This window comes from Nelusetta ayraudi, unplaced genomic scaffold, assembly GCF_046127955.1.
Source record: "Nelusetta ayraudi isolate G7.1 ecotype Tasmania unplaced genomic scaffold, CSIRO-AGI_Nayr_v1 ptg000136l, whole genome shotgun sequence".
Lineage (NCBI taxonomy): Eukaryota > Metazoa > Chordata > Actinopteri > Tetraodontiformes > Monacanthidae > Nelusetta > Nelusetta ayraudi.
This window is the reverse complement of record NW_027466186.1, coordinates 240,321-260,872: the sequence shown is the minus strand read 5'-3', so window position 1 is coordinate 260,872 and position 20,552 is coordinate 240,321. Positions and strand designations below refer to the sequence as shown.

Below are 20,552 nucleotides of genomic sequence, written 5' to 3'. Positions count from 1 at the left end.
AAGCAAACTAGCTACAACTTCACATTTCCTATGGGTGTGTGGAGTGATGCCACCCTGTGGCCAGCCAGTGTGGTAGTAAAGTTTATGCCACCTCTACATTGTGTAGCTGTTTGCCATGATGAGGGCCAGTGAGCATGGCACAAACATATTTTTAATTTTCACAATGAACTTTTATCTTCAGATTTTGTTTCATTTGGATGGACATTCCTTTCTTTTTGATCCTCACGGTAGATTTAAAGGGTGTGGGAGATGGAGTGAGAAGGTGACCTTGTGTAATATTTTCATTCTGATTTTGTCCACTCGAGACTCATAAAAATATTCAGTCACTTCCTTTTATAAGATTCTCTTGTCATGTTAGCGTATTAGTTTCTGTCTTCTATCCGTGCTGCTTCATTTCTGATTCTTGTGTGCTAACCAGTGAGAGTACATTAGTAAGACACACTAGTAAGTAAGTTTGCATTGCGAATACATCAGCAAAGCAAAGTCTGGCCACACAGCTCGCAAGTACCAAGTCACTGCTTACCATTAAACTCAAAAAATAATGGGGCTTGGGGGTGGTGGGGCAACCTTACGTACGTTTATAACCCGCAACCAAAATAGTGAGCGTGACGATCCGACAACGGCCCGAGTTAAGATGTTGCTCTCTCTTAACCATCACTGCAGCTGGCTTGTCTGACATGAAAAAGTGTTAAATACTTTAGAAAACCCTCTTTAAAAAATGGAAATGTATTTCCCAGTGACAAAATGCTGTCCAATTGCCCTGCCGCATGTTCAGGCTGGACGGCTTGCCTTGCCTAATTTGATATAACATGTAAGAATTACCCTGTGCTTAATAAGTTCCGCCTGTTCAATTCAAGATTGATAGATGCTCTTAGTTTTGTAGATAAGCAAACTTATACAAAATTTCTCCAAGTTTGCTTCATAATATTTGTCATCTGCCAGTCAATCGCAAGTAGCTGCAGATAAAACCTCTGGTCAACTTCCAAATTGTTGACAGATTTCTGACTAAAACGGTGTTGACAGATTTCTGACAGCCATACCTGTGCTTTCACGACGTAATCGTTCGTTCACTACACACACCCATTTCTTCACTTTCACCAAATCCCCTTTCCTCTGCCCGTTGCCATCTACCGCTGTGGGTAAACTAGGCATTCCGGGCGAGGCTGTGACTTCCCAGCCGGCTTAAAATTCTCTCGGCGCATGCGTAAACCCTCAGGGGGGAGAGAGAGAGAGAGAGAGAGAGGGAGAGAGAAAGAGAGAGAGGGAGCAGTCGATTTTTGGAATATTCGCGCTGCCCCCTGTGTCCACTAGAGGGCAGTGTGGCACAAGCCACTGCCAGCCAGCAGCCGCGGCTGCTTCTCCATGCAGAGGCGGCGAAGCAGAGAGGCCTTGAAACCCAAAACACGGAACAAAGTAACAACGGGGACTAAAAATAACAGCGGTGCGCCTGTGAGACTTAGAAGGTTTAAGAACGACACGGCAAAATAGAATAGAATAGAATAGAATAGCCTTTATTGTCACTGTAGCAGAAAGATACAATGAAACTCCCTTGTGCAAACAATATGAAATAGAAGAACGAAGATAAATAATAAAAAACAAAACAAAAACAAGACTCTAGTTGGTGTTGTCCAGACAATACAGTACAAGTATGTACAAGTATGTACAAGTACGTACAGGATTTAAGAAAAATTAAAAGAGGTAGATGTGTGTTATTGCATGGGTAAGGGGTGATCAGTGGTGTGACGTGCTGAGTGAATGTGTTGTCAGTGTGAGTTCAGCGCTTCGACAGCTCTTGGGTAGAAGCTGTCTCTGAGTCTGTTTGTCCTTGAGCGGAGTGACCTGTAGCGCCTGCCAGAGGGCAACAGGTCAAAGAGGCGGTGGGTGTGAAGACGGTAGAAGGACGGGGAGGAGGAGGAGGGGGAGGAGGAGGAGGAGGAGGAAGAAGGCTGGTGGACTGAGAGCAGTAGCGAGTCTGGCCGACTGGTTTGCTCCTCTCAGCGGCCGGGACACTGAATACGTCACCTGTGACATTTTACACTCACTCATTTTACTGCCCCGTGTCAAATAATACAGTCGCACTCACACACACACACACACACACACACACACACACACACACACACATACATACACTGTTCGGCAGACAGGCAGGCAGGCAGGCAGGCAGGCAGGCAGGCAGCAGGCTCCATCAGATAAATATGATGCTTGTGTTGCGACCACAGAGACGAGGCTGATGGGATCAATAAAGACGAGGGCCACGGGTCATCGGCAGAGCGCTGCGAGGGGATAAATATGGACTGGCTCATTGGAAAACACAGCAGCGAGACTGACGGGTACACAAGACTGTATCTTCTCTCTGTCTCTCTCTTGCGTGTTTCTCTTCCCCTCGTCAGACACAGATCAGACAGGATCCTCGTGAGCGTCGCTGCTTGCTCCTGGGTGGTGAACGGCAACCAGTTAGTCAGAACTCGGTGGGATTATTGAGAGATGAGAAATTCTGCATTTTGTTTCTCTCTTTTTCTCTCTTTTTATAATCTGATGACTAGTTTTTCGTGTTCTTTGGGTCCAAGTAGCAGTCTGAGAATGTCAGAACGAAATGGTCTGTTTCAAGGCTTTCCCCCCAAATTATAAAGATGCATCTGCTGTTTATAATCTGGCTGGTGGAAGGTTCCCCTTTTTGTATCATCGTTAAATCAAATTTTTCATTCATATCCAAGTTTTGGTTTGCTCTTTAGCAGTGCAACTTCGATTAACGGCTGAAAACGTAGAGGGGTGAAGCTGTTTTAACAGTGAAACTATGCAGTCAGATTGATCCTGGACGGAAAACTCCAGTGCTGCTGTTATGCGCGAACTGGGGAAAATGCAAAACCAGGAAATGAAATTAATAAATACCAGCGTGTCCCGATCGCAGGCAGACAAAATCCAATTAACGCGTTCCCCGTTTCACACGGACACATGAAGCTGATAATGTGCTGCCGATAAGTGATGATGAGGTGCGTGAAGTCCTCGCGAGCCATTCCACTGGTCTCCTCCGCTCTGCACTCACAGTGGCCTCTGTAAGGCTGCAGAGAGAGCGGCAGGCTGGCCTGCAGACAGAGTTGACGGTGGCCTACTGTTAGGATAGGAGGCAGCGAGTGGTGGTTGTGTTAGCTTTGTTGCATTGGTTACCTGGCCATAAAGGAAAGGTTAGTTTTAAAATATTGTTGTCATGATTAATATTGAAACAGCTTTAGCAACAGCTATAGTTCAAGTACACACTCTTCCTTCCACACTCTTCCTTTTTGTTTTTTTGTTTTTTTCATCAACTGATTGCGGACGTAATCGCCATCAATCTAAACTAACTGTAATCCAGCATTTGCCACCCGGCTGAGGTGAGCAGCACCTTGAATGACCCACGGCGTCCATCCCATCACCGGGTGCGGCGAGCCCGGGGGTGCGTTTGAACGCAACGCTAACCATGCGCAGCTCTGAGCATCGGCATGTTCACACAGCAGACGTGGGAACGGAGCTTTTTAAAAGCTTTGGCTCCAGTTTCATGTTCATCCTAATCTGAGAGGGGGTGTTACCCACATGAAGCGATTACTTCATGTGGTTCACACACCACTGTGTCATGTCATTAAAGTCACTGTGGATGTTATGATTACTATTATTGTTTTGTTTCCCTTTGAAAAACTACTGTCATGTTCACGACCTTGGCATTGTCTATCATTTAGGCCACGCTCATCCTCACTGGCATCAGTTGCGTCTGAATTTTGTGTCGGCTGGATTGTTTTACTCATCCCTTTGCGTTCCACATGCACTCAGCTGTGCGCACCTTTTTATTTATTTATTTTTTTTATGTTTTAGGATCAAAGAAGAACCAAAGCCTCAGCCGGCACAGTAAGTAAACTGCATTACCCAGAGTGCTCTAGGCTTTGACACTTCTTCCTGTCATCTGGTGCTGTGTGCTTCATGTGGCTTTCTCCTCTTTTTTTCCGGGAGTAAAATCAAATGAAAAAAAATAAATAAAAAAAAGTCACTTATGTCATGGATGGCTGCAACCAAAGCTGTGATGGCCTTTTATCACTCAGACTGCTCAAATTCATGCCGTCCTCATTCATCTCGTCTATCATGACATCAGTGACAGCAGCTTTTCCTCTCAAGCAGCTTTTGTTTCTCTCCACTGGCCAGGTCCTCCCAGCCCTTGTTCCTTGTTGCTGGCCTGGCTGCCCTTTATCCGCTCCCACTTTGTGATCGGCACTTTTGTTTGGCTTTGTGCGGCCTTCCACTCTAGTGACAAGCGTGGACCGGAAGCCACCAGCCTCTGCTTTTAGCTGCGCTGCATTTCGTCAAAATCCACCTGTAGGCCTACAACCAGCCTGTAAAAAGCCGACCCCTCTGCACTTGCCAGGCTGGAACCCCCCTCAGCGCAGCATCTGATGCAGCTCTCATTTCCATTTAGCCGTAGAGCTTACCCGCTTCTTGACTCCTCTCCTCGGCTGTCCCTAGCAGTCCTCTGTCCTCCTCCATCTCTCTCTCTCTCTCTCTCTGTCTGTCTGTCTGTATACCCTGACGCTTCCTCTGGTTTTTTTGATGTTCCGCCGATGGCTGCTCTGACCGTGCCCCTCCAGTTTTCCTACCTCTCTCTCTCTCTGACTCTCTGCTCTGCATTTACTGTGAATGCCCCTTGATGAGGTTCACCTTTCTGGGTCTGACCTGCTTTGTAGATAGGATTAATTCTCCCCCTGGTGACTCATCAGTGCAAAGTTTAAGTCACTTTTTTTTATTTTTTATTATGATTTCACTTATTTGAACAGGTGGTTTAGTGGGATCACTGAGCTGGTAAATAACGTCCTTCAGCCGCAGCTAAAGTCCCAAAATGAAAAGGAGCCAGAGCCAGACACGTGAGTAATAGCGAAGAAGCCCACTTCATCCCCAGCACACTGAAGTGACCCCCAAAGCAGCTGCAGGGACTGTACAAGTATCTGCAATATGACGCTACCTGCTTTCTTATTGTCTGTTGCAGCATGAGTTTTATGATTTGAAGGCAGGAATGTTGTGGATTCATACATGTTCTCATACGTTGCAAATTCATATTTTTGTGTCCAGACTCATGTATGTTGATGCAATCAATATCTATTTTAAACAATCTTGGTGTTAAAGTGTCTGACATATTTGTCAGGGTTAGGGTTAGGGTTAGTTCATCATTGTATTGATGCATTAAAAACTGTTATTAACTTCACTGAGACCTTTTGGACATAAACTGCCTTCATTTCAGATTCAGACATTGGTAAGAAATACATTTTTAAAAATGAAGTTTGGAAACAAATGTGGACTAGAACAATGGAAAAATAATATAACAGATGTGGGATACTAATTTCAAATAAATGTAATTCTAATTTTTCTTGCCTGCATGTTTCCCAGAATAGATTAAAATCAGGGATGATGTTCTCACTTTTTTGTGATCTGTGCACTAAATTATTAATTTCTTACATGGAGAAATGACAGTAGATACAAGTAGATGGTTGACGTCCCTAAAAAACAAACAAAAATGTGTGATTGTCCCATGAATCACTGTCATGGATGCGTAACATGATGATGATCATGTGGATAGCAAAACAACATGAAAGTACATTTCACTGCCTGTGTCATGGAATTCAATCCTTGGACCTGAACCTGAACCTGAACCTTCAACTTCTAATGTTGTTGCCATTTAACAATGTCACCCTTTCTTACCCCAAAACCTTTATTATACAAAGGATTAAATGAGTGTTCTGGTAAAAATGTGGAACGTGTGCATCCCATTGTTTTGCTGAGATCAGGGCCCTGTTATAGTGTGGTTGTTCGGTGGGGAGAGCCCTCGTTAGTGTTATTGGTTACACCTGTGCCAGGGAGCTTGAGCCAGTCTCACCTGCTGGTGGTAACAGGGAGCTTGATATCAAGAATGCAGATGTCACAAGTCAAGGATTACAGTGGCACTATGAAAGTTTGGATGTCGGCACATGAGAGCACTAAGTGTAATATAGAAGCAAACTAATATTTTGACATGGCAGCGATGAGTAATGTGAGAAGCTTAGCTCAAGCCTTAAGATCAGCCACACTGAGCAACAACATTGAGAATTTGTCCTTGTTCTAACTCAATTTGTTGTCAGTAAAATAAAATGAGCTTCAAACAAAGTGACTTTAATATTAGCCATATCACAAAGCCGATTGAAAATTGGTTTCCTAAGTGACTGACCAGGTGGCATAAAAATTACACTGTGGGTGAGAATCTGTTAGCGTTACATTAAAACAAGGTGGCTTTGCTTATGACCTCATTGTGAAATGGGATTTAATAGTCGCCTATCATGTAAACTACATAACATACCAACACAATAGGGTACTATGTTGATGCTAATGGTGCTACTCAGCATGGTAGATTCTGCCGAGGGTGTTGAACTGTCCAGTCCATAAGTCACCCAAGTGACAACTCAGGTGACCAATATAGTAGATGATATTTCCTGTATTTGACATCTATTTATTGATTATAGATCTGGTTACAATGCATTGGTCTCAAGATGTGTAATCATGATGAGACATATTACTCATTTATCCTTTCTGTTCAGCTCAATTTATTTTTTATTTATTGAATGTATGAAATAAAGATCACGAATGCAGGTCAACTGAAAACCTGGCTAAAAACACTGTTTAATGAATAAGGTTTCATCGTATAGCCTAGGGTCAAGAGCTTGGATGTATTTTCTATGCATAATTTGCCTGCACAAAATAGAAACTCAACCTCATTTCTGCTGTTTCAAACTTGCTTGGAACATGTCACTGATGCCGTGCAAGCTCAGACAACACGGCTCCCTAACATTCTGCTTTAAAATGACATCGGAGTTCAAACACAGTGTTTTGGCTCCAACTTGAACCTCGCTGTCGGCTCTGCCATATGTTCCCAGAGAGGCTCAGGTTATTGATGGTACGTAGCTGCTGCGGCCTGCAGGTCATTAGAGAACTCCGATACGCTAACAAGCGATAATGAGCGGTGCATGATTAAACCCCATCAGTGTCACCCATACATTTGACCATGCCCAACTGATAGGGGAAGCTGCCTGCTACAACTACCATGTTCATATTCCTCGCTTCTATCTTTTCCAGTGGAGACTCTTTACGCCAACACATTCAACAAGTTCCACTCACATGTCATACAAGGGAAAACTAAGAACTATTAACAGACTACCCTCAGCTAATGCACTGAACGATAATTAGGCCTGTATTTACAGATTATTCTGCTCCTCGCTTGAGTTGATGTCAAACTAGACAGATAGTTAACATGTGAGACAATCCAACGAAGCTTGGAAGTTTAAAGTTTTTTTTTTTTTTTACTGATTTCCTTGCATTTCCATCTTGAACAGTGTGGTTGAATCCACTCCCAACTTTTGTAAAACTGTAGTAAAACACTCAAAAACACGGCTAGGCTATATCATTTCAACTAAAAGCACATCTCTGTAGTTGGCTAACTATTGTACAAAATTGCACAACTCCACATGGCAATTAGCAAGCTAGCTACTTTGCAAACTATAATTAGCTATTCTGTAAAAGAAATCAAAACTTTACCTAACATGAAAATATGCACTCTGTCTCTGTCATCATCCCAACAATCGTTAGACAACCAATAAGCGTGTCAGTATCTACTCACAGACATATAGTCTCAAAATATTGCCATTAACATCATGCTGAACTGCACACACAATCTACAGTCTGTCACAACTAAAACGGAATGTTAAATGGAGTGCTAAAAATGGAATAGAATTAGATTAGACAAAATAAAACAACGTATAGTTCCAGCACACACATTTTGCAGGTGCTCATCATGATCAAGTGCATCCCTCCAACCTTCAAAACGTTGTGAGACACGCTTGGGACAAATGCTGTTGTTTTTTTTGTTTTTTTTTTGCTAGTTCTCTCATTCCCCAACATCGTCGGCGACAGTGGCTTTGCCTCTTGCGTCGCCCCTTGTCAATCTGTTATCAGGCTCTCCTGTCAGTAAATGAGATTTGATGGAATCTGTAAAACAAGGCGACGTACTAATCTCTGCTGCGAAACACACAAAGGCTGTGACACAATTAGCCCTTTAATCCCTCGGTGGGCCCAATAGTGGGGCACGCCCATAGCGCTGCGTCTCATGTTTAGACGGCATGGAGATTTGCTCACAGAATCACACATGCTCACGCGCAGACACAGACACACACACACTTGCTTCAGGTTGTGCGCGGCCATTAGATTTGGGCTCCAAAGGTCTGTTTGTGGGTACAGGAAGCACGATTATCTCAAACGCAGAGCTGTACGTGGTAAAAGGATAGCGCTGCTGAATTATTCACAAGCGCTAATGAATGTTGCAGGGGATATGTGGGGCGAAACCAATTCTAATTGCCATGTTATGAAGTCAGCCCAGTGTTTAGTTTCCAAGGAGACGCTCAATTGACATGTGTCATACAAAATGCATGTGAAGAGTCCATGCAGTTTTTTTAGTGGCCTCTCAGGGCCTGTTAGCTGCCAAGGGTGCACTTGTAAGGTCTAATGCCATCTGTAGGACAGACTGGGTAACGCCAGCGCCTGCAACGGCAGTTTTTGAAAACGGTCGACCGCAGTAATGCACTGGGTGATGATCAGCATGTTACATTGCCTGTAACACTATCTAACTTTATGGCTTTGAGGTGTCACCTTCCAGCTTTCCTGATATAGAAACACAGGTGCAAATGATTCATTAAACACGGGGCAACCTGAGAAAGTGGAATTAAATGATGTTCTCAAACTTGCCAGGCGAATTTGACACCCGCGGCCGAATTCGCAGGTGTGTCACTGAAGGAGGAGCTGCCTCCCCAGCTCTTGAGGTCATGGTGTCTGCTTTTCCTTTCAGACGATCTCAAACTGCCCGAGCTGAGGCTGTCTCAGCGAGTCAGAAGGAGCACAATGTGCACGAGTGATCTTTGTACATCAGGTGTAAAACATACAGGGTGTCCCAAAAAAATTTTAAAATCATTTTACAGGCCATTCATTTGGGTAATTCTTGTTGAAATAACCTCACATTTTCACAGAATGTATAGAAACTTCACTCCCAAATGTTTGGGACACCTTGTTTATCTGAATGAGAGCCATAAGAAACTTTTTGAATTGTCAAAATTTTGTAGCTTGTGGGAAAATACTTCTAAAACAATAGAATAAAACAAACAAAACCTAAGTGACTGTGTGTAATAACTTCATTAAGACTTCCGCGCACTATTTGAGGGTGAAAACTGGGTTACTTCTCTATTGGTACTGCAGTGTCTTTAAATAAATATTCATAAGTAACGCTCTAGCATACCAAAACGCTTTTTGGCCCGGCTATACCAAACCAAATCCCTGACTCTCTGACCTTCCGTTTGCCTGCAGGAAATTGCACCAGCAGTTTGAGTCTTACAAGGACCAAGTCAAGATGATGGGGGAGGAGAAGAAGCCGGTTCAGGACCAGAAGAGTGAAGCTCCCACCTGCGGGATATGCCACAAAACCAAGTTTGCCGATGGCTGTGGCCACCTCTGTTCTTATTGCCAAACGAAATTCTGTGCGCGGTGCGGAGGACGAGTGTCTCTGCGGTCAAATAAGGTAACGGCGAGCAGCCTGTTCACTCATTTACATTGATTTACACGCATGCTGTCAAAAAGAGATCCTTGCTACTCTGTCGTAATCTAATAAGAAGGTTAACTGGACTAGAGTCTACATTGTCTATTAGAAAGTCTGTACATCCCTGCCTTGAAAGTCTCAAGCTCTCCATAGCTGGAGTTGCCGTGTACAGTAGCTGGTGTTCATTCTTACCACTGGGGGGAACTATTTCTCACTTTCTTTCCTTACTGCTGCTTTGGTTGCGTGGCACTCCAGTGTCTAACTAACCTCGGTAAAATCCTGCACACGCTGTAAGCCAAAGCTTTTAGTATTAGACTGCTTAAATTTGAATCATGAGCTGTTGCTGAGTGTTTTTATGCAATGCCATCCAATCCTGTGCTGCTGGAATGTGTGACAGCCCCACCAGGACCTACTAATGCCACTCACTGTTTCTCTATCTCTATCTCTCCTGCTCTCTTGACCCTTTATTCCCCCCTTCTCTCTCTTTCTGCTGCATTCCTGCTCTCATGGAATTGCAACAGGAGGACAAAGTGGTTAGCAAATCCTTTTCTGCATTTTGTTTCCTTTTCAAGCTGTCTCCGGACACAAACATTCTTCATGAAATGGTGTAACGTGCATAAACATGCACATACAGCAGCCAACATTTCCAACAAAATATCTGAAAAACAAATTCTGTCTGTGAGTCTACATTTCTGTGCTGAAATAAACTGAATAGAAAACAACAAAGGATCACTAGACTTTGATACTGTGCATTAAATAACACAAAAATCACTTAAACAGAGTCCTATATTCTTTTTTTTTTTTTTTTTAAGTTGAATAAAACCTAAAGGAGCTATATGCAGAATTCATACGTAAAGAACCAGTGACACCAGTCCCTGTGTGTGCGTTTTTGTTTATTGCTGAGCCAACCAAACAATGTCAATGTATGTGAGTACCCTGAGTTTTGGAATCGGTTACCCTCTCCCCCTACAGTCAACAGACAACTCCTCCTTGATGCTAGTGACCACACACCCAGCTGAAATGGTAGCCTGAAATTTGATTTACAAGAAAAGAAGCCATACAGAAGAAATTTTGAGAAGGATGTCCACCCCGTCGTTGCTTGTCATTTGTTCATCGGTTTCGTGGTATATTGCGGAGGTTCGGTGCTGTTTTAGGCCACTGAGGATGCGCAGCTCACCGGTTTCTTGTGGTGAAAAACTGCGACATCTAGTGGCAAAGGAATATCGCAACTGCTGGATGGAGTCCTGACGGGATGTGGTCGAGGGTGGGGGGTTGGGGGTTCGTAGCTCAAAGGGATTTAGCTTTTCCATCCAGATTATGGCGACAGTATATTTTGGTCAGTATGAAATCTCATATTGAATCCCAACTCAATATAAGTATGTGCTCCCTATGTGGAACAAGACAAAGCTAGAATAATTTACTGCGGTATTGGCTACCTTTGAGGATTATCTGTTTCTCACTGCTGATTTCATTTTCCCTGTGCATAGTGTTTTTTTTTTCTGCATCTCCCCTTGAGCTATCTGTAAGCAGCTTGTATATAACTGTTGACTGTCCCACTAACAGTTTATCGGCGCAACAGCGTGGAAGCGCCACTGGAAAAGCTACCAAGTTTAAGCTCAGCATCAGAGCCATTAGGGGACTTCTGCCCCGCCGCCTCTGTTGCCAGCACCCAGTTGTATGGCATTGTTCGCTGGGAGATAATAGCTGAGAGATCAGTTACCTTTTTGTGCAGATGGTGTTGAGTAATGAGAGTGGCAGCAGGCTGACGGTGTGCAGCCTGAGTTTGGGCAGAGAAACCCATGATGATGCTACTGAGGTATTGCCCCTTGTTGACCTGGTAGTGCCCTGCTGGGAGAGTGTTTTTTTTTAATGGACTGTGTTGATATTTATGTATCATTGATCAAATTATTTTAACAGCATTCAGTCATTTCAGTAATATCCGTATTAGCATTTTATTATATGCAAATGTGATCCCTGACCAGAAAATGAAATGTGCCATATATGTCATAAGTGACCCACCAGACCTGCTTATGTTTGCACGTCTCTTACATGTTGCTTTGGACCACAGGATGTAACAGGAAGTGATGACAGAGTAGCATTTTTTTTAAGAGCATGCAATTGCATTATTTAAGTATTTAAAGCCCAGAAATGCACTCTTTACACTTGTTGTAAAAGGGGTGAGTGGTGAAAAGTGATCCCCTCCCCCCCTCCCCAATTGTCTACCTGTTATTTTTCTCTCTCACAGAAAGTCGCTGCAGTGGCAATAAAGATCCTGTGAAGAGGGACCAGAATATGACACTGATTTGTAGTCACGCTGAGCTGTATTGCAGTATCTCCTTGATATAATATAGACCCAATAAGTTGCTATGTCTTATCACAACAAGCTGAATAATAGATCCAAGGAGCCAGATAAAACAGTGGCGCAGATAGGAATCTCTGCTGTTGGTGCCAGGTAGCTTTGGCTCCACAGCAGAGACTCGGAGAACAAAGTGCAGTGTCATTTTGGGGCTAAAAAGAGCATGTAATCCCTTTGATATAGATAAATTGTGTGTCAGTGTTATGAAGTCTTGAGAATGCCCGCTTGTAGCCGTGCAGCTCCCCACCATTTCCTCTGATGTGGCTTCAAAAGGGCCCCAGGAAGTGCTAGTCTCAGAGGAGGAAGTCTCTTGTTATTAAAGCAACTCCCCTTAAATCTGCCTCTTTGCCCCCCCCCCCCCACCCCCGAGCAAATCTCAGATTAAAATGAAGGTGAGGTGTGACACTAATTTACTGGAATCTGTCTCACTTTCATGCAGCATTTCAGTGAATGGAAAGCAGAGGGTGACAGTTGTGAGCCTCGAAACAAGAATGGCCATCGTTGTGATTGTGAGGTGGTTGATATAGTGTTATAGTGTCATTCTTTCATGATGGTCATATGATTGAATAATTCGTATTTTCTCTCTTCTGCTGGTGAAAATAATTGCTTTTCATTTAAGAGGATTTTTCTCAGTCGGGCATTTTTATATGAAATAAAAAAAAAAACAGTTTTTCTTCAGATGAACCCAATGCATTATACATTGTACATCAAAATATGGGTTGCGAAATCCCCCCCCCCCAAAAAAAAAAAAAAAATCCTCCCATTGGAAATTCAGCATTTAAAATTTCAGCGTGTGACCCATTTTTGAATGCACGTTTACAGGGCGGATATATTCTCACAAAAGTGAAACCCCGGCACAGACACGTCATGGTTCGCATGCATGTGCATGACGATTTCTTCCGTTTTTTATTTATTTTTTTTATTATTTCATTTTTTTTTTTCGTGCCAAACAAACAGCCGCACAGCTCACAACGAGACGGATGTGACAAAGCGCGCTAAGCGAGCGCCAAACCCTGGAAACTGCAGTGACGCGATCCTCTGTCTGTCTATTGGACTGCGAGCTGGGTCGCGCCGCATATGTAATTGGCTCCCATCAACTCTGGCAGAGCTCCGACTCTCTGCTACAGACGGACTGAAAACAGCTGTGACGGTGGTGGTGTGTGGGGGGGGGGAGACACACCGTGATTCGACGCGTTATCGCTCGGTTCGAACCTTCTCTCCCCGCCTCAGCCGAGCCGCTGACGTCGAAGTCCGCGGTTTTGGACGGAGCCGGCACCGCGATTCGACACCGGAAAAAGCGGCGTTCTTGTATTTTTTTTTTTTTTTCTTCCTCTCCCCCTCCGCCTCCTTCCCGTCTTCGGTCGAGGCTTTGTTGATATAAGGGGCAGACGGAGAGCGGGGGCTCTGCGATGCTCGTGTCGGACCGGATGTGGGGAGTGGAGTCTCCAGTGTAACCTTCACGGTGCCGTCAGCCGTCGGTGTCGTCTGGTCGGCGGCGGAGCTGTCCGCGGTGCTGAAGGTCGGCACTTTCTTCGCGTCGAGGAGCGGAAGCTGCGGACCTAACAGGACCTAAACACAGGAACATCCTTTCAGGCACACAGGCTTATTCATTTTTCCTCCTCTCAGCGGAGCCATGGGTGAGCCAACAGACAGGAGGCTGTTCTCTGATTATCGTTGTTGTTGATATTTTCACTGTTGGTACATCGCAGGATTAGTAAAAAAAAAAAGAGCATTTCCGATGTCCATTTTGTTATTATTATTATTTTTTTTGCTTTTGATTTTTGCTTCCAAAAAAAATTTGCATACTACCAGATGTGCCAATACTGCGCATCTGTTCACATTCTGAGCCGTCGTGTTGGTCTGGGAGAGGCAGAAGGTGTTGTGGGTCTGACACACGTTAGCTATGTGAAGGCACATTTATAGGATCTCTACAGCATTCCTCTCCTCCTCCTCCTCCTGCTCTTCCTCACGTCTCTGAACTTCAAACAAGGGACATAAATATTCATCAAGCCTGTTATTATTACAGGCGCAACACACTAAAATTAGAAGCTCATTAAAATGTAATTCACCACGTGCAGCCAGTGTTGGGGCATGTGCATGTATGGTTCTCTCCGTTTTCAGTCTCAATCGCCGCAGATCTCCACGTCTCTCGTTGGCCTTGTTGGTTGGACAGAATTTTGTAATGGCCCACATTGTTAGTAAAATATTTTCCAATTAAAAAATATCGAAAAAAATATTGAACAATATTGAAGCATGCGCCTTAATTTCTAATGGAGTATGATAGAATGCACTCTCCTTTTATCCGTCTGTAATATAGCATTAGTGGATAAGCGTATTTGTTATAATGCCACTTACGGCATGACTGTGGAGAGCTTGAGCATAAACTGCACTCACTCCACATTCGTTGTGTTCAGAGAAACGATCCGCTCGTGTTACGAGTCATCCATGAGTAGTTTACTTTGCTCCAGTTCAGCTCAAGGAGGGTAAGGCGACGGCAATATTCTATATTACTTTACACAACAGTTAGCAAGGTTTGCCCTATCTAGACTGAAATTTGTTTTAAGTGCTAATCAGACAATTCTGTAAATTTTGAACTTTTTGACAAAAAAAACAAAACATGACATGGGGTTTCCTAACCCCCCCCCCCAAAAAAAAATAAAATAAATAAATGACTAATAATAATAATAATAATAATAATAATAATAATAATAATAATAATAATAATAATAATAATAAAACCCAAACATTTTAAACAAAATTCTGAAAGTATAATTGGGCCTCATGGAAAGAGATTTATGTTGTGCTGGAAGGCTGGTTTTATCTATTTTGCGTCATACAATGTCATGAATGAGTGAATTTGAAATGAATGAAAACTTGTAAACATGGAGCTGACTTCTACTTTAAGGACACTGTGATATGCCTGGGAGGATAGTGCTGATTCACTCTGGAGTCTCGGTTAAGTAACGTTGCAGTGCTGTTTAATGGCCACAAGAGAGAGCTCAGTGCGCTCTCCTATTGCACTTTTGATGCACCGTTTGCCAGTGTGAATTCCTCCAGTGGAAAAATTCTGCATGGGACAAGCTGATGTGTCAAGTTCATTAAGAAATGTAATAATATTTTCTGTGTTTGTGGGTATGTGAGAAACATATTTTTTTCCTCTGTCAAATTCATCAGTCCTTCGATGACTTCCTTTGATGTGTATGTTTGATTCCTCTTCATTCTTAAGGCATAAAGAGATTTTTCAGACTATTTTTATGTTTTGCTGATGTCTCTGGAAAGACCTTTTGGTATGAAGAGGAATTATTAGCAAAGGAAATTATTTATTGATCCCCAGTGTTTGTTTCCCCTATTTGGGCTCATCAGTAAATGGCCTGTAGCACATTTAATAGAATATGTGTCTTGCCGGTGTTTGTAGTGTGAGCTTAGCTTTTTAGCCCTCTATATTTAGCTGCAGGTTCAATGACTATGAAATGTGCAAACACAAGGAGAAATGGCCCTGCCTGAGGACTGCAACCTCCCAACCCCCCTGCCTGCGCTCAGCCGTGAAGAGTTAAGCAAAAGGGGGGGAGGCCGCGTGCCTGAGTGTGTGTCTCTCAAGGTGCTGGGCAGAATGGTTGACGTGACAGTGAATCCCTCGTACCACTAGAGCTGCTTGACCAGTGTGTTGCTCTCCATATGTGGTACATGATCACGTACAGATTGGGACTTCTTGATATTCCATTGTGATGAAGGAGGAAAGCCATGCAAGCAATGCTGCATCCTCAGTCCTGTAGTGGGTGTTTTTATTGTTGTTAATAATAATAATAGTAATAATAATAATAATAATAATAATAGATATTTTGTTTCTATCGTCTGGTGGGACTTTTTCCCCCGCTCGTTCTGCTAGTCATGGAAAAACAGTTCCAGTTAGTTGAAGGTTGATTTTTTTGTTGTGGTTGTTTTGTTGTTGTTTGTCCCTCAAGGACTCTTCTACCCTTTTAAATGTCCCATTGGAGAATTACCAAATGTATTCAACAATCTAGCTCAAAAACAGGGCTTCTTTTTATGCAGTGTATGTCATAGGTGGCAATTTGACAGAGCAGCGTGACATTTTCTCTTCGTTTTGCTGTCCTTTTGCCTAATGGACTGTACACACATCCATTTCCATCCTGACTCTGTTCCAAAGCGCAAATCAAAACCATGTATTGATGTTTGAGACTCGGCGTACTCAACATTTACTGGATCCATTCATGCTTTTTGGTCGGCCTCTTTTAAAATACATGCATGCTACGAGGCACTGGCCAGATTTAAGGAGAGAAAAAAAAGACAAAGCTTCACCTGCGTCGTCTGCTTGCCGAGAACACAGTTAATCATTATTGGCAGACCAGTGAGGTGCAGAGAGGCACAGCGCTGATTTCAGGCTGGAGGAATAATTTTCTGTGAAAGAACTGCATCAATGCAAGAGGAGAACAGCTTCCTGATGCTGACACCAAGTAGAATCTAATCTGTTCCATTATGTGACACGAATTCAAGCTCAAGATTACTTTTATTGGTTGTTTGGTCACATAACCTGGTGATTCAATTGAATAATTCTAATAATGATGATGTGCACAAAGACAGATTTACACGTGGTGGCAGGCTCTGTTTTAAAAATCATTCCCACTTGGAGCACCTTTAGAATGTAGAGAACAATAGGCACAAGCTAATGAGCTGATGCTTGGTGCTCAAATGGCGAAAATCCCTTTGAATACGGAACAAGCACAAAAATCCAAAAAATAGCCAAACAACACTTTAAATAGTCGGAGGCATTTAAATGAATGTTAGCGTGTCTCTTTCAATAGTCTCAGCTTTACACATTGTTCCCACTGAAAGCGCTAAACCTCACCCTGAACCTTTGTAGCAAACTGGAATGAATACATGCACGGCTGTATTCACTCAATGGCGTCGCCTCTTTATCATTTAAGGTGCGAGCTCAAACGTGCACGCTCATGCTCATGCTCACGCTCAAGCAGGCTGCCACTGCGCACGTTTGCGTGACTCCCAGGTGTGGCAGGTGCGTCTCGCGGTTGATGAGCAGGAGAACCTGCCACGGTGACCTCCTGAGCTGTGGCGGATGACTCATGGTTCACTGCAGAGCTCCCAGTGTGACCCCAGATAAAGAGGCCCGCCACCGCCTCGCCGGCTCCTCCCCCTCGGGACACATAATGCACAATTTGTAGCCGCTCCGCCTCCATTGTGTCAGCAAAATTACAGGCCATCTGTAATGTTGGTGTCTGGACACGAATGCCTCATGTGTCAGGAAGGCATGTACATGTGGCAATAGTGTGTCTTGTATGCATAACATTACAAGTGAAAGTAAAGAGATTTATGGCTGCTATTTAAGGGGCCTTGGAGATGACGCCCATCCAATGTGTCAATGTGAGGCATCGCCATTGCATTTTCCCCCCCACTAATGTCAGTGAAGTGTGCCTACCATACCATCGTTGAAAGTAATCAAGTATTTATTGAACATTTTTAATTTTGACCTGATATCCTTGCGCTAGGTTTTTTGTATTTAATAGAAACTGACCTAAAATCAAATGGCAAGTGCAAATATGAACACAGTCAAATGTAAAATAATAAGACAATCTTACATGCCACTGCAAGAGTTTCAAAACAAAAGAGACATGTTTAAATGGAAGCCATAAATGTCAACTAGACATCTAAAATAGATAAATTCTTATTTTGGTTTATGACAGTTTAAAAATACGGTTTATGGAAAATTAGGATTTGACCTTTGCAATTTATTTCAAAATACAGAACAGTCGTTGTTGTGGCATTCTGTCCTAAAATAACATGGCTACTTGACTGCTAGAATCTCCAGCTACTTCTTCGAGGAAGATGCAGGCTTGTGGATTTAATGGCATATGAGTTCATGACATCCCTCCCAGTGTTTATACATATGCGCTCCTGTTCCCAGCTAAGTTTTTCCATGACAAGGACATAATCTCCGACGCTGTGGAATGACTCTGTCGGCCACACTAAGGCCTACTGTGGACTTGTAGAATTGAAACACTATTAACGTACCGTTTTATTATTATTGCTTATTTTAATTCCGATGCAGCATTCCGATGCCGCTCACATTCATATCGGTAATGAACTGACTCAGCAGCGGGACTCAAAAAGTGTGGAGTTTGGTGGTGGGGGTTGGTGGTGGTGGTGGGGGGGTGCGCTCGCCCTCGGCCGCCCTACCGGCCGTCTGGCCCGTCAATCATTTGGCAATCTCCTCATCTTGTCAGGCCCACTTTGATGTCACTTTTAATTGGTCGGCTTTAATGCGGGATGGGGTCGCGTGGAGCACGCCTCGGACTCACGCCTCGCTGTGACAGATGTACATTTTGCAAATGAAACCGTGGTACAGAAGGCTCAGCTTTACCATGTAGAGTGCATTGTGTGTGTGTGTGTGTGAGGGAGAGAGAGAGAGAGAGAATGAGAGGGAAAAGAGAGAGAGGGAAAGAGTGGTGATCACAGCTCCTGCCTGCTCATGGATTTATGAGGCTAATGTGGTGAGCTGGCTGCTGGGCTGCAGTATTGAGCAGATAAAGGCAGAAAATAACACAGCAGTAAAAAACCTGCACTCTTCAGTTCGCAACAGAAGCATAATAGAAAGGAAAATGTTGCGATCCTTCCCCGTTTATCACACAAAAGTGAGTGAGTAACTTACTGTACGTCCATAAGGATATGAGTCATTTCTGCAGTCTTTTGTCATGCGGCCTCTGCATTCTTGCAGCCGTCCAACCAGTAAGAAAAGTCAAAATATAATGTCATGAAATATATGCATAAGCGATTGAAAAAAACAAAAAAAAAAACACCTCACAACTCACAGACCTAAAGTCTTTCCTTGAAACTAAACCTTTGTAACATTTCTCTGAATTATATATCAAGGGCTGCTGCATGTGTACAAAATTTCATCATTCACTCACCATCAGAAACCGTTGACACGGTTTTCTGAGTCGTCCCCGCGGGGTGAAAAAAACCCTTCAGAACGCAAATTTGATTTGTGTGTTCTTTTAAAGTTCACATTTGCCCGTGCAAAGACTTTCACCTCACAGCAATCCTTCAGCTTTACCGCACACACACAACCAAGTCATTTCATTACAGCCCATCATAAGTGACATAAGAGAAAAACCAGTCCGCCGCCGCTCCAGAAGTACTTACATCCGCTTTCTTCTCTCCTGCAGGTGATGTGGGTATGCAACTTGTGCCGAAAACAACAAGAAATCCTCACCAAATCTGGAGCGTGGTTCTACGGCTCGGGGCCCGGTCAGGTGCGGGGTGTTTTTGAGGGCGGGCCGCAGGGGAAGAAGGCCAAACTGCAGGACCCATCCCTGTACCCCTACCAGGGAACCTCAGGGGACTTGACACCAGCGTCAGACAGAAGCAGACCTCACGGTGGCCTCCTGCCCAGACAGGCGTCCCTTGACAACGGTTCGGGGCTGAGGTACTCGGGGCCCGGCGACACACCCATAGACAGGTGAGTTCCACGGCTGCTCCGTTTCACATTGTTTGATGTCGGATTGTTCCGTAGTGCTCGCATACCTTTGCTCAGTAGTCTTATGGAAGAGTGTCCGCCCTGAGATTGGGAGGTTGTTGGTTTGATCCCCAACCAAATCATACCAAGGACTTAGCATGGTACCCATTGCCTCCCTGCTTGGCACTCAGGTTTTGGGTTTGGACTTTGAGGTGGATGGGGTAAGATCAACCAAAGTGGAGTACAACTTTTACTTTGGGTTATGACGAACAGTGGCACTTTGTCATCACCAACTGATGACCAAGAGGATCTTTGGCTCTAGCGCGATGCTGTGTAGTGTTGTTGCTCAACTGGCACAGGATGAGTACTTGACTTGCAAGCCAGTCAAGGTTTAACGGCTGGTACATGAAGCTGTGAGGCCAATGTAGGAGACAGAGACCTCAGTACTGTATTATGGTACTAACTCAGCACTTCTACCACCGCAGTCATCCGCCCACACTTTCTTTCTCTCTCCTCACACACACACTCACGAAGCCTAACAACCTAACACTAACAGTCAACACCTAACTGTACCTGAGAATCTGCACCTATCCATGCCAGTGAAAATTGTGTGCTAAAGGCTGTTTGCATCTATTTATTGGGCTTTTTTTTAAACTTAGGAGGAAACGGATGCGGTTTTATCTTGAATGGTTTCCGTTATCGTTGATGTTTGTGTGCTAATCAATGCAGACCAAGATTGCAACACTGAGCTCTGTTGAGAGTGATTGTGAAGTTGTATTTTGATTTCATTTATCTTCAGGGCAAAATGTTGTGCATTGAAAACACGTCTGGCAGTTCACAGAAGGTTGTGCGACTCTTTGCCATTGGTGGTAGTTTTGCTTCAATGTTGCAGATAGTTTGACCTCTTTAGACTCATTGTAACCTGAGGTTTTTAAGTAATCCAGTGATTTTGTGTAAATGGCTAATTTTATTTTATTGGATTGTTTGTATATCTAGATGTAAGAATGTAGGTGTGGAATATAGGTGAGTTTTAGTGCAACCACAAGGACGGTAAACTATACTACAGTATGTGGTATGGTATGGTG

General features: G+C 43.6%; 1 protein-coding gene across 16 annotated transcripts in view; it reads left to right on the top strand.

The window, feature by feature from the left end:
- The window catches only part of rims2a (regulating synaptic membrane exocytosis 2a), a 125,181-nt gene that overhangs the window by 17,260 nt on the left and 87,369 nt on the right, over positions 1–20,552 (top strand). For 15 of the 16 annotated variants that reach the window (XM_076012640.1, XM_076012639.1, XM_076012652.1 and 12 more), the window contains exons 2-3: positions 9,394–9,604; positions 19,178–19,470. In XM_076012640.1, the coding sequence (XP_075868755.1) occupies positions 9,394–9,604; positions 19,178–19,470 (504 nt within the window). Of the gene's footprint in view, positions 1–9,393; positions 9,605–12,978; positions 13,616–19,177; positions 19,471–20,552 lie in introns of those variants that run through there. The other variant, XM_076012648.1, reaches the window with a different exon arrangement.